Genomic DNA, 13323 nt, shown 5'->3' with positions numbered 1-13323 from the left:
AGAGTGTAAAAAGATACCATAACATGTGCCAGGTGTTTAAGCTGGAGATCAACAAGGGCTTCCATTAAATAAATGTCAATGTAAGGCATGAATATTATCGCAAGCCAAGGCTCAGCACGCTGAAGGATGAGCAGAAATACTTAGGCTCTGCAGAAGGCAAGAATTTCAGAAAACTAATTACATAATGAAAAACTGTCAAGGGACCCAAATCAATGCAACTTGGAGTATTTCAGGTCCCCAATTTTACAATTTTTAAACTGTGACTTGAATTCAATACCATAAGGATAAACACAGGTAGTTAACAAGAAGTCTTGCCCAAACATCTGTGCAGAGAATTTCCTTGTTCCAAGCTCCAGCTCCAAGTTATGTTGCAGGTGAACATGAGTTTCTGAACATGAGCCAAGGGCAGACAAATACCTTCTCAGCCAATTTCTACAAAGAGACATTACCTGTTAGCTTATAAACCATCAGCTGCTGCCTGTTCGCACTGGCTGGACCAACTGAGGTTCTGAATTATGACTTGAGACTATCGCTATGCCTTAAAAGAGTGGCAAAGCCACCCTTTCCAAGAGAACTATTTTGCAAATCCACAGTGGGAATTCTAGTCTGACCAAGGCAGCTATGAAAATATTTCTAGCATGTGAAAAAGATCCAAATGATTCCACTTGCAGCCACGTTCTCACTGGAATATATTCACTTGACGTTCAGATGGGCTAATGAAAGGGTTCACGAATTCCTACACAATGAACTGGCAGGTTTTATTCACAAGAACATTCTGGAATATCTTTGGCTGTTTTGCTCCCATGCTAAATGTTTAATGCATTTGCCATCCCCAAACTGTATAATAARGAGCCTGAATATAAATAGTGTTCACAAAACCTTAGTGAAAGAGTGGGAAAGGGTGAGCACCAGTGCTCTTTTGCTGCAGTTCTGAGGAACACATCAGCAAGATCCTAACAGGCATCTGGCCTGAAAATACTCAGCTGTCTGCATATGTATGTCAATCTAGCAATACCTATCCTTCTGGGCAGGAAATATATGCAGGGTGCTACAAAAGCAAGTATAATTTCAGTGTGAGCTTCCACAACGCGTTCCGTAAATAGTCAAAGCAGCTTTAAGAACAGCTAACATGTCACTCAAGCAGGAATGCGCTTAGTTAATCCTGTGGTTTTACTACCCAACTCCACTTGCCCCATGAAAGCACCTATTTCCCCCCCAAGCTAGCCAGCTTTGGGCCTTGCTTCCCATTTGCCAACCACACTGCTGCTGCATCCCCACACATGTACCCACCCTGCAGCGATGAGCAGCACACACTGAAACCAAGGCAAACCAGTATCACGTGAGGCAGAGCAGAGAGGCTGCATCAAATACTCGGGAGGATCCAATCACCCTAATCCGCCAGCTGGAACCAGCCTCTGGCAGCATTTCATCTTGTGCTACCTCTGAATGGGCACGTATCCTAGTTGGGAGGTCTATCTGATGCACCAGGTTCTCCTATGAAGAGGAGGTCTCCAAGGAAAGAGGGGTTGAGGGGAGTGACTGTGAAAGGCGGTTTCAAGCAGYAGGTTCGATGGTGCAACCTACCTGTGGCCACCTCTCCAGGGAGCAGCTGTGCATGTTCCTGCCGCTCCCTGCACTGCTAATCAGCGCCCCACGGGAAGCTTCAGCACCCACTGAAAAGCCTGGCAGGGTATTTGGCTTGCAATTCTTCTGTTCTGTTTATTCCCAATGCAAGTATATTCAGCAGGCAACAACTCTCGAACAAGGGCAACCACTCAGCAATGAAATGTAAATTACTGACATGTGCTCAAACCTGGACCTGCCACTGCTAATGAGCGCATTAAAGGAGAAAAAAGCTCACTAGATATTGCCACAAGCTTTTCACTTAACCCTGTGTGTACTGAAAGCCATAATTTAGCATCAATTAAAGGAGCTCTCTCTRAACAGAGAGACATAAACCAGCAGGCTTAGGCTTCCTACACCAATTCTAACTTAAAAACTAGCAAGACTAGGCATTTCACACATTTGTCTAATTGGAAATGTGTACACACCAACAGTAGCCCTGTTTTGAATCTGAGTAAGTTTTGAGGAACTGTCCAAGAGATCAGCAAAAATATCTATATGCACACATATATACATAAAGTTTTACAAAGTCTCATGGTTTCAAACACAGGTCACCAAGGAGGACATCATTAGCTCTCAGCAAGTACATAGATCCATGCTTAGAAAGTCAATCTGCAGCTCAACTTTCTCCTGCCCATTCACASGGATGGAGGGTGATACAGAGCCCARGAAAAAGCTCCAGACAGTCACAGCCTAAAGGGCCACAGAAAACCCAGGCAGCACCTTGGCCCTTACAGCACCTGTGCAATAAAGGTCCTGCCAAAGTTCTCAAAGCTTTTAATATTTCAGACTAGCAGTACTGTAAAAAACCGTAAATTTGCTTCTTGGACAAAAAAAAAGGAAATAAGGTTTGGTGAGAGTCTTTCTCCCCACTTTGTTGTTTTAATTCCTCTGTGTGCAGATTTGACAGATATACATTGTACATCAAAAAAGTACTTTTTTTTTTAAATTCAGAGCCTAAAGCAGGCACCTAAATTATCCTCAACCAAGCCTGTCAGCTACTGCTCTAACTCAGCCATAAACAGATTTAAAAGTGATTTTCACTTTCTTTTGCTTATTTTTTCCTTTTATTTCGTACAACCCACCCCAAAGCTACCCCCTCTTCAGACAAGCCCCTCTCTGCACTTGGGCATTCATCCCTGACCTGGGTGTCCTGGAGCTGCTTGTATCGGYCCCAGCACTTAAATAGGATCCTTCYGTCACAAGGATCACCTCCACAGGAGGGTTGGAGGTGACAGCACAAGGCTGTTGCAGCACATGGAGGAGGGAGATAACCCCTCACTGGGCCACACAGCCACAAGCTGGTGGGAGCGGGAACCTCCTACGGAAGCTCCGCTGGCCGGGGGCTGCTACCCGGAGCTGCCCGGGCCTTGGCCACAAGTACGTGCTAGGTCACCAGCTTCAGGAAACCTTTCATGCCATCCATTTAAAATATCTGTGGGTATTTCAAATAGCCATAGAGCAAATCACTAAGCAGGAATCATGAGATCAGCACAAGTGATTAGGCTCTTATCCTTTTACCTGCAGGCCAGTCATCACTCCGGTTTCTCTGGCTAAGGGCCTCCACTGACAAGAGATGACAAGTGTGATAACAGTTCCTACTGAAGAGCTTTTCCTGGGGAAAACACATTTGTGTTTGAAATAAGACTGTATTTATTTACCCTTTGGCTGGATGGATTTCAATTATCCATGTTTACTGCTTAGCTTACCTGCCAAACAGAGAGCAGATCCCTCTGCATCTCACCACAAGCACACAGAAGGAAAACAAGCGGGAAGATAACGCAACCAAGCAGGAGATATTCAGTGAAAGTCTAACCAGCCCTTAACTGCCGAACTTAAGTCCTGTGAATCCTGAACTCTGATGTGGCTGAACACAACCCAGCCCCATCTAGGGCTTCTACTGCTGCTGKGACTGGTGACATACAACAGTAAAGCAGTTTTTCTTCAACTTTTAATGCACTTTCAGTAATCGAATATCTGGTTTCCTAATTCTGATTCCCTCAATATGCAGAGAGGACTAGAACAGTTTTCTGTGGTCTCTCAGAGCAACCCACAGGTGAATCTGGATATAGTCTGAATAAATTAATAGATTATAGTAGATCAGAAAATAAGTAGATTGTTTCTATAGAAACAACTYAGAGTATTTAGGGGAGCTTATTACAGTAGTAAAATAAGAGCTATTGTATCAGTATTAAGTCATCCAGTTTAGAAAACTTTTAGTCAAAGCAAATACAACATCCTAAAATCAAACAGCAGCATAAAATGCATTCAGGATAAAACCTAAACCTATAAGACCTAAAGATCAAGTTTTAAAACTCAACATGAGTTTAAGAAACAAGCTCAAGAAAGCAGTTAATAATCAAAACATACTGTGAAAACAAAGCATCTCCAGAAGTTTAATCCAGTATAATAGGTCACCATTAGAAACACATTAGTCAGTCTTTGGGCTAACAGCTTTTTCAACAGCTAACAGAAATCACTTAAACTTTAGAAAAAATGCTGATCGTGACCATCCACAAAGTTCCTTCCTAGTCTCAACATATTTCTCAGGAGTCACACAGACTCTAAAGAGACTGCTAAATACCAGATGTTACTGCCCTAAAGCTCTAACCAACGGGACAGGCACCTAGAGAGATCTGTATCAGAAGTAAAGAATCAGTGGAGAGAARAGCTCCTCAAAGGAAAAAGCAGAGAGCTACCATTCACTGCACAAGTGTTCAAGCTATACACTTCTATTCACAAAAAAAAACTTCCTCCCTTCTCAAAAATTAATCACCCCTCAGTTTAGGATGATAGCCGGTACATTCATAAGCCTCCCTTATTACATTCATATCCTTCTTTCTCCTATAACTCAGTAGAATCTGGAAAGGGAAAGCAGTTCCATTATAAAAATAATTGCTTCACTAAACTCTACAGTACAAAAAAGCTAATCCCACCATCAAGTTACATTTCTCTTTAAATCCAAGATTAATTTTCCCATTACACCTTCTGGGAAAACAAACATAAAAACTTCAAGTCTTACTGCTGTTTAGGAAATGTGCTGCAGATATGGAAGCCTGAGTTTATGCATCTGAGTTCTGGAGGAATTCTTATTTGTTTGTTTTGCCTATTATTTGAAATMCTGGCTAACTGTGAAACCCTCATTGTCAGAACTATGTGGATATGTAGGATGCAGTTGAAGAGAAAGAATGATTGAAAAGTGCTGGAAGACTATGATTTATTAGGTAAGAATAATGAACTAAGAAAATGAGAAGAAGAGACGTTCTCAGTATTTTCAGTTTCTGCTTGAAGATGCTAATGTACATCCTTCAGTGAAGTGGACATGGCAGCGGAGAGAGTTGGAGAGCTGGGAGTGACCTGTACAAGCAGAGGTGTTGTCTGGCTGGGCGGTGTGAGTAAGGACTGCGCTCAGTGCCTGGGGGTGAGGAATCCTGCAGGCCACAGAGTTTCCGATAGCTTCGTAAACTGAGGAAATTTGACAGAGCCCTGGCACAGGCTGCCCAGGGAGGCTGTGGAGTCTCCTTCTCTGGAGATCTTCCCAAGCCGCCTGGATGCYGCYCTGTGCCCCGTGCTCTGGGTGTCCCTGCTGGAGCAGGGGGTTGGACTGGATGATCTCTAGAGGCCCCTTCCAACCTCAACCATTCTGCGAGTATGAAAAGCCGTTCACTATAGAACAGACAAGCATGTCTGCATCACTACAAATTAAGAACAAAATTAAAATTTTGTTAGAAAGCAAAAAAAGCTATAAGAAAAGCTCTCTCTATAAAGTGAGTTTTGTAACACCTGCTAGCCTTTTACTGCAGTAAGGACACACTGTAGACACCCAAGCCATGTTGTAATTAGTGGTACAAGGGCAAGATTTTTTTCTCAAACAGTCCTAATAACATTGGAAGAAGGAGCAAGGAATTACCCTAAAATTCTAAAATTTCTGTTTTAGAAGTAACATGAAGGATTACTGTAAACCTGGAATTAAGTACTACTGTAGTGACACAGCATGTCAAAACGTAATGAATTTTACAAATTGGAATTCCACAAATACATTCATCTGCAGTACAGACCTCATTAAGCGTGCCAGAGTGCTGCTGCTGAAAGGCATCTCAGGGGAAAAATTAGATGATTCCGATTAAACAAAGCAATTTTGCCTCTCTAGACCATCGTTCTCTTTAATTACATACAGAGGGTTAAATCATTTCAAACATTAGCCAAACCCACAGTTCATACAGTAATAAACAGTAATATCTGTCAAGTTGAGACTATATAAATCAAGGTTYGTTTTTTAAACAGGAGCTGCACATGTCAAAACTTTAAGCCATCTTTTTAGAAGCAGCTTTAAAAGCACATTTTTGTAATTACAAATTAGTAATACTTTGCAAGTGAAAAAATAGATATAACCACATCAAGATTGTCATGTCTTGTCATCAARCAAAAAAGGCAATAAGACTATGGAGTTTAGGTAACAGAATCAAGGAGGAGGTAAGCATTTTCCCTGCAAATCACAAATTTGTGGTATAATCTAYGTAACATATTTAAATATGTATGTATAGACTCCATAAACCTTGTATAAAAATATGCACCTGAAGCTTGTTTTTTGGGCACGCAAGCCCATACTTGGAAAAGCTGCTCTAGCATGTACAGAATTTGCTCAAAGATGAATATTTGGAAGTTGCTATATAACTTGGCATCAGTCTGCTCTCTAGCATCAGCAATCTGAAGGCAGGACATCCTGATGCTACAGCTTAACTTATCACATGCCTCTAGCAAAGGTCCATGAAGCTTGTTATAGCAAAGAGTAAAATAATATTCCTCCTTTCACAACAAAAAGTTCCTAAGCAGATAGTTCAGATGAAGAAGCTTCATCTTTCTGCTTAAGATGTCCTATGAGACGAGCAGCGATGTCTAAAAAATAKGGCAGATTTAATGCTTACTCTAATTCAGATTCCTATGAAACAGGTTTCTATGAAAATAGAAGTTTGAGAGTTACTGCAACAAATACAAGCAAGATTCAGAAGCATTCTGCTTCAGTATACTAATCAGTCACCCATTAACAGCATTACAAGATCACAAACAGAACAGAAGGAGAAAGACCAGAGGTAATTAAGAACAGAAAACAAGGTGACCAGAGCGCTTTCTGTGGGAGGCTGCTGCCTTGCAAGGCTTTTCCCGTAGATGTGCACCTCACCCCAGCTCCACGGCACTTGGAAAGCCCTTTTCAGAGAGCAGCTCGGGGCTGTCCCCACACGGGAACCCTGTGGGATCTTCGGTCGCAGGGCGGCCCAAGCAGAGGGCTCTGGGCGGCACGGAGGCCCCACAGGCCTGAGGCAGGAGCCCATGGACAAACTGGGGCTGCCCTCCAGCTCCTCGAAGGATGGGATCTCACACAAGCAGCTTCTCGATATCGAGCCTCCAAAAGCTCATTCCAAACACCAGCTTCCCATTCGGAGAGCACAGGTACTGACCGGTTACGTGAAACATCGGGTAGAAAGTCAGTGTAGGTAGGAACAACACGAGAATCACACCAAAGGTCTTCTAGAAGATACCATACGCTGAGTGACAATAYAAAGAAACATCACACTCTGCTTAAGCATAACGCTGTCATACACAGAATTTAATAAGAATGTTGCTACTATAAGAGCTGAAGTTTAAAAAGTGACACTTCTGCAGTTAGTTTCTGTGTGGAGTTATCTGTGTGGAGCATTACAGGCTCAGACACAAGTCCCCTTCAGAAGGTGTATGATATGGTTTTACTTACCTTTTTGATCTCAAACTTTTGTTTACAAACATGCTATTAASTATTTCTCCATACATTGTGCATCCATGTATTTAGAAAAACTGATTTGAAGTTCAGGAACATTGATCTAGCTTCCAAGGTAAGGAGAAACAGCACTGGCTGCTTCGCTCCTCCCTTAGCCATGTCAAACAGCAGTTCCTAGAAGAGCACAAAAGATGCCCACAAAAAGCTTTATGAACTCCCAAAGATCCTTGTCTTAGTCCAAGATGGAATCACTCTGTCCTGYCACTGTGGTGAGGTGATGTTTTCCCTGAAACACGAGGCCAGAATAGCACTGGCAAGGCTGCATCCAAATGAGAAAAACAATCTGGATTGTTTGTAACCTAAACTTTGACCTGTTTTATGCAGAAATTATAGAGTTTCTGGGGGGAGGAGGAAATACTCTAGCTATTGTACAACTAGAAACGCAGGATATCCAAATCCTGTGAACTGCTTTTCCTTTGCAACAGAAGAACATCCCAAGAGTCTTCTGAGAGAGAACTTCATTTGTTTTTTGCTTTTAATTAAAAAGGTGATGAGCAATGCCCTCCTGAGCAACCCCAACACTGAGGAGTCCCCATGCGTTGAGGCTGAAGCTCTTAACCTTCCTCGTGAAGCAAGACCCAGCTGCCCTGACCTGCTGGCTGAGAGGCCACCAGTTGCCACCCTCACTGGGCCCACAGGAGGAAGCGCTGGCCCTGGAAGAACCACCACAGCAGATCCCTCTCAGTTGTTTTCTCCCATATTCCCTGCTTTCCCAGGTAGGGAGAAGAGGGAGTGAAGGTGGCTCAGCAACCCATGGTAACAGCTGCTCTCTAGGTTTGCCAGCAAGGAAGAGAAAATGGCCATTTCAGAAAGTACATATTCCAATGGCAGGCCAAAAGGCTCATCTTTAGACTCAGGGCTCTGCCCTCGCCAAGCTTCAGAGGGCTGCAGACAACAGAGGTGTTGGAGCTTCTCAGAAAGCAGCCGGATTAACTTTGTGCAATGGGAAACATTAAACCACCCAACCTAAATACAGGGGTCACTGGCAGATTTCTTTATGAAGTGAAGGAGCAAATTGTTCCTGTAGCTCTGCACAGCATCTGGCAACACAGATGAACTCTTTTTTAAAAAGAAGGAAGTTACTCATTCAACTACACTGTCAGGTAACATTGTCAGCATTGAATATTAWGTAACAACTAAAGGAAAATACTATATATGTAAATATACTGGCATGCCTAAGCTCCAAGTAATTTKTCCACTGAATTTCAGTTTCAGTTTATACATTTTCCTTATAAAAAGCACTAAGCTGCATAGTGAATAGCTCAAATTTCATAGAAGAATCTTGTTTTACATGCTAATTAGGAACTATATTCATTTATACAAAAATGCACTTTTTATTATTGCACATACTATACCTTAAATATGAGCATTATCTTAAGTTTTTAGAAACATTAAATATTAATTAGCAGTCTTCAAGATATTGACCTTACATTTTATGAAGTCCGTTACAGACTTACTTGACAGGAAACTGTTGTACTGCATTTGTAGGTTATCAGTAGGGACTAGAGCAGATGCAGCTAAAGAGGTGATTGGATACGTCAACTTTTTACTGGACCACTATTAATATTAACAGCATGCCAGATATTCACCTTCTGAAAGTCTCTTTTTTTTCCTTGAAAGCTCATTTGTAAACAATGAATCGGTTACTTGAAATCCCAGCCATGCTTRTGCTCTTCCCCACTCTCAAAAAAGGTGGAGATACAGTAATATACTTATTAAAAATTATTTTACAAGGCCAGACTGTAGCTAGGCACTTAATCTGTGCATCAGTTAGGCAAAGTGAGCAAAAAGCCTCACTTCTGTGCAAGTCACATGCAGTAGGACTACCTGTGGCCTGACCCTCTGCSTTGTGGCAAAGCTTTGAGCTCACGGCCATGGCTGTAGACACACTGCGGGGTTTAGACATTCAGCTTGTTTCTGTAAGSAGGCCAATGCTGATCCACACCAAGGAGGAAACCCAAGTTTCATCACTGTTTTGTGCACAAACCAAGCAGAAAAATGTGCGCACACACACATGCCCAAAGGATGAAGACAAGACAGTCTTGGCAACTTCAACCATTTTGTAACATTTGGTAGTGATTAAAGGGAAGGAAAACAGCAGGCATTTTCTTCCTAAATGAGGTTCTTGGAGAGATAAACAGCCCACAAAAAAATTTAATCCATTTCACCAATTGCTTTAGGGTTTGCCATTCTAGAGCCATTAACAGGAAGCACCATATCTTGCAACTTTAAATATTTTGAGAAAAAGTAGAAGAACCTTGCTTTATTTTTAGTGAAAATACAGGCAGTTTCTCAAGAAAACATTTTAAAAGCACATTGAGATAACAGAAGAAACCTAAGTTTTAATGTATTTCTAGACATCACATGTTATTTAAGAATTCATTATTTCAAGGATCTCAGTGAACAGAAATGATAGAAATGGAAGGAATGTGGTTTTGCTTCACTTAGGCCTAATCCCACCAGAARAGTGCTCAGTTGTTACCAATATAGTAATTCACATCATCCAGTAACATCCAGATTCCTAGGAAACATGCCCAGTTTGGGAATATTAGCTATCGAATTTAACATTTGGCAGGAAAAACATACAACATAATAGCATGAGCAAGCACTTCTGTTTCATTAATTATTTTTAGAGGAACTGCCAGCTTAAGCCAGTTATCCTGCTGGTGCAATCCAGTGGGAACAGTTCGTCACAAATTAAAGAAGGAATCTTCCCTTCAAAGTGAGACTCCAGMACATGAAGCAGAAGAAAAAGAAATGAAAACTGCTAAAATACATGGAAATAACATTTAAGAAGTTTGGTAAATCCTGACAAATATTCCTTTCAAATTCACCACCATCCGGCAACTAACAGGATGCATTTACTTTCACACAGAACCAGTTCTAGTTTCTATTCGYGAACTTTTAAAAAGCACTGTGACTAAATATACAAATTGGAGCATTCTTTCCCAAATAATGATTTCCCACATGAGGAGACTTCATTCTCTAACACTAAATAATCCACTGAATAAGTACAAGCTCTATGCTACAATCAGAACTCCATCCAAAATGAACATCATGGAGATACCAAAATAACAGCTGTTTCACAAAGGCTAAGGAAGCAGAAATACAAGAGTTGTCACTTTATAAACATTTTTCATTAGTGGCCACATCAGAAAAGGTACAACTTTTAAAAAGTAGTAATAAATAAAAATTATAAATCTTAATATAAATATAATCTAATATAAATTATAAATAAATATATTTTAAAATAAATAAAATTCTTCTGCCTAAAATATACTTGTCAACTATACGCTCCACTTACTCCATAGCAAAGATGGCAACAGTAGCTTTTTACTAAAGATTTCTATGCAGCATTTGCTCAATGTGAATCTCAATGAAGCTACTGGGCAACCATGCACAGCCCAGRGTGACTTCACCCACAACCTCCAGTCATGCATTTGTCCACTTATGCTCCAGGAAAGAGTTATAAGCACCTGCACAAAAGGTTTTGAGCAAATCAGAAAAAAAGCCTATATAGCAGTTTTTGTAATACATAAAACACTGATGTAAAGAGGTTGTGAAAAGAACTTATAAATTCAGATGTCAAGTGTAAACAGCACCCTTTGCAAACCTCGCTGTTTGCTCCTYGGAGGCAGCAGCTCCGCAGTACCCAACTTCCAGGAGGGAAGTCAATTTTCCAAGTCCCACCGTCTGACTTCCTATTCCCATCCTGAAAGTGTAGTTCAGCACCTTTTCAGGGCTGCTGATACAGCTGTTCGCCAGCTGTGCTATGAAAAACCAAATAATCACTTAAAAACAGATATTTTTAATCTAGCTCATTTCAGTGACCTGGTTTCACAGGCAGCCCTACAGAAATTACTGGCATAAGCTAAAAGGGTACCTCCTCCTTCTTCCCAGAGAAAATCTGCAATTCCACCCTCCTAATGAAAAAAAAAAAAAAAAACACGCCAACATGCACAGAAGGAGTACACAAGTCCCTTATCTTAAAATATCCTGTAAACCTACCTTGAACTGGTATTTTCATTTCTCAAATATCTTGGAATGAACATACACCACCCAGACCATCCTTTACAGCCAAGCAGGCAAAAGCAACTTACCAAACGTTTAGCAAATTCCCTGTTTTCAGACAGAAATCCGTATCCTGGGTGTACCTTCAAAAACAGAACACATTAAGCTGATTGAGCTTTCAGATACAAGGAGAGGTAAAATATACCACCAAGCATTTGATCCACTTGAATACCTTAAACTGTCTTAAAACACTGACTTAGCTGTCCAGACTCAAGCCATAAAAATCTACTGGCTGAACTGCTTTTTTCTGAAGCAAAGCTGATGAGAACCTAACTAAAGAGAAAGATACTGCCTGCAGACACTGGCGCTCATTTGGGTCATTTTCCTTCTGCCTTTTTTATATATACTTATATATATGTCTGCAATGCAGAGAAGTGTAGGAAACTTCATTTTGCCTTTTTTTTTTTTTTTTCAATTCTCATAGAACTTTTGATTGAAGTAATATATTTGAGACAAAGGATACACCTTTTCTTCCACTCTAAGAGCACAAACATCTGGGTTACATGTCCAGAAACTCCTAAGGAAGGAAACAGTAGTTTTTTGGCTGATAGGAAATTTTCTGGCCTCTGAAATTACCAAAGCCAAACAGGTAGTTTGAAAGAAATTACAATGCTGACCAAAGACAACTCCAGCATAATTAGCATTGCTCAAATACTTCCTTAAAAATGTATTTTTAAAGTGGTACAGCAGTTTGAGTAATACACAGTTAATTCACTGGCAGAATAAAGAACACCRTGCATTTCAGCATAAGCACACAGTTTTTATAGGTGATACCTGTTAAGCTTTGAATCCCTGGCCAGTTGGGATGAAGAAAGGCAGAGCAGTCSATGTTTATAAAGATAAGCTAATATTTTATGCGCCTTGTGAAAAAATGATTACAGGATCTACCATTTACCTTTCAGCAAGTATATTTAAGCCTACAGATTTTAAGATTAAAACAAACTTTAAACAAAAAATTTTATTTGGACACACTTTGCAAGGCATTCCAAAAAGCCAGTATGGCATATAAAGGGTTATCRCTCAAAACTAATTGGGATTTTCTTCCCCCGCCACCACCAGCATATTTGGAAATGAACTGAAGCTGCTCCCTGGTGTGARGGCTGAATCCAGCAGCCACCTGCAGGATCAGCAGTCCGCACCGCCAGATGCTGCAAAGCCTTTGATTCCCGGCAGCCATTTTGGACACACTTCACTCACGCGACACGGAGCAAGCGCAAGAGCAAATTCAGTCAAATTCCACCGCCACACACACCCCTTTAGAAAACACCCTCAAACTCTGTCTTTGCTGCTCCGTAGACATGAAGCAGCCGCAGCAGGTGCGCTCATTTGGACTCACCGCCTGGGCACCGGTTCTCCTAATGGCTCCCATGATGGCGTCCATATTGAGGTAGCTCTGGCCGCTGGGGGCTGGGCCGACGCAGGCCGCTTCGTCCGCCATTTGCACGTGAACCTGGCGAGGCGAGAGGCAGCGTTAACACACGGGCCCAGCAAAAAGCAGCACCGTCCTCCACGAATCTGATTGATCTCATCGAGGGTATTTCACACACCAGAACCGCGCCGCAAGCACTGACATCCAACAACTCGCACCATGCTCCGTTTGCTCCAAGCTTAAGGCCCCGTCAAAGTGTTTTATTACGCTGCTGTGTTCGCTCCAACTTCATTAAATACAATCATGAAAAATACAATTTCTGCTTCCTATCCTGATCATCTATATGTAAATTTTGCAGGCTAAAAACCACTTTGTTACATGTAGCCAGGGTAGCCTAATATCTTAATACTTAATAACAAACATTCACGGCCAGTTCTAAGCAGGCTCC

At 41.4% G+C, this 13323-nt stretch overlaps 1 protein-coding gene across 2 annotated transcripts in view; it reads right to left on the bottom strand.

Annotated features, from left to right (window-relative positions):
• The window catches only part of PCCA (propionyl-CoA carboxylase subunit alpha), a 252797-nt gene that overhangs the window by 204876 nt on the left and 34598 nt on the right, over nt 1-13323 (bottom strand). For both annotated transcript variants that reach the window (XM_026038336.1, XM_026038337.1), the window contains 2 exons: nt 12843-12956; nt 11536-11589 (listed from right to left, as the gene is read on the bottom strand). In XM_026038336.1, coding sequence (XP_025894121.1) covers nt 11536-11589; nt 12843-12956 — 168 coding nt within the window. The remainder of the gene's footprint in view (nt 1-11535; nt 11590-12842; nt 12957-13323) is intronic.

This window comes from Nothoprocta perdicaria, unplaced genomic scaffold (genome assembly GCF_003342845.1).
Source record: "Nothoprocta perdicaria isolate Ctin4 unplaced genomic scaffold, notPer1 scaffold_208, whole genome shotgun sequence".
NCBI classification, from domain to species: Eukaryota; Metazoa; Chordata; class Aves; order Tinamiformes; family Tinamidae; genus Nothoprocta; species Nothoprocta perdicaria.
This window is presented reverse-complemented; position numbering and strand designations above follow the sequence as displayed.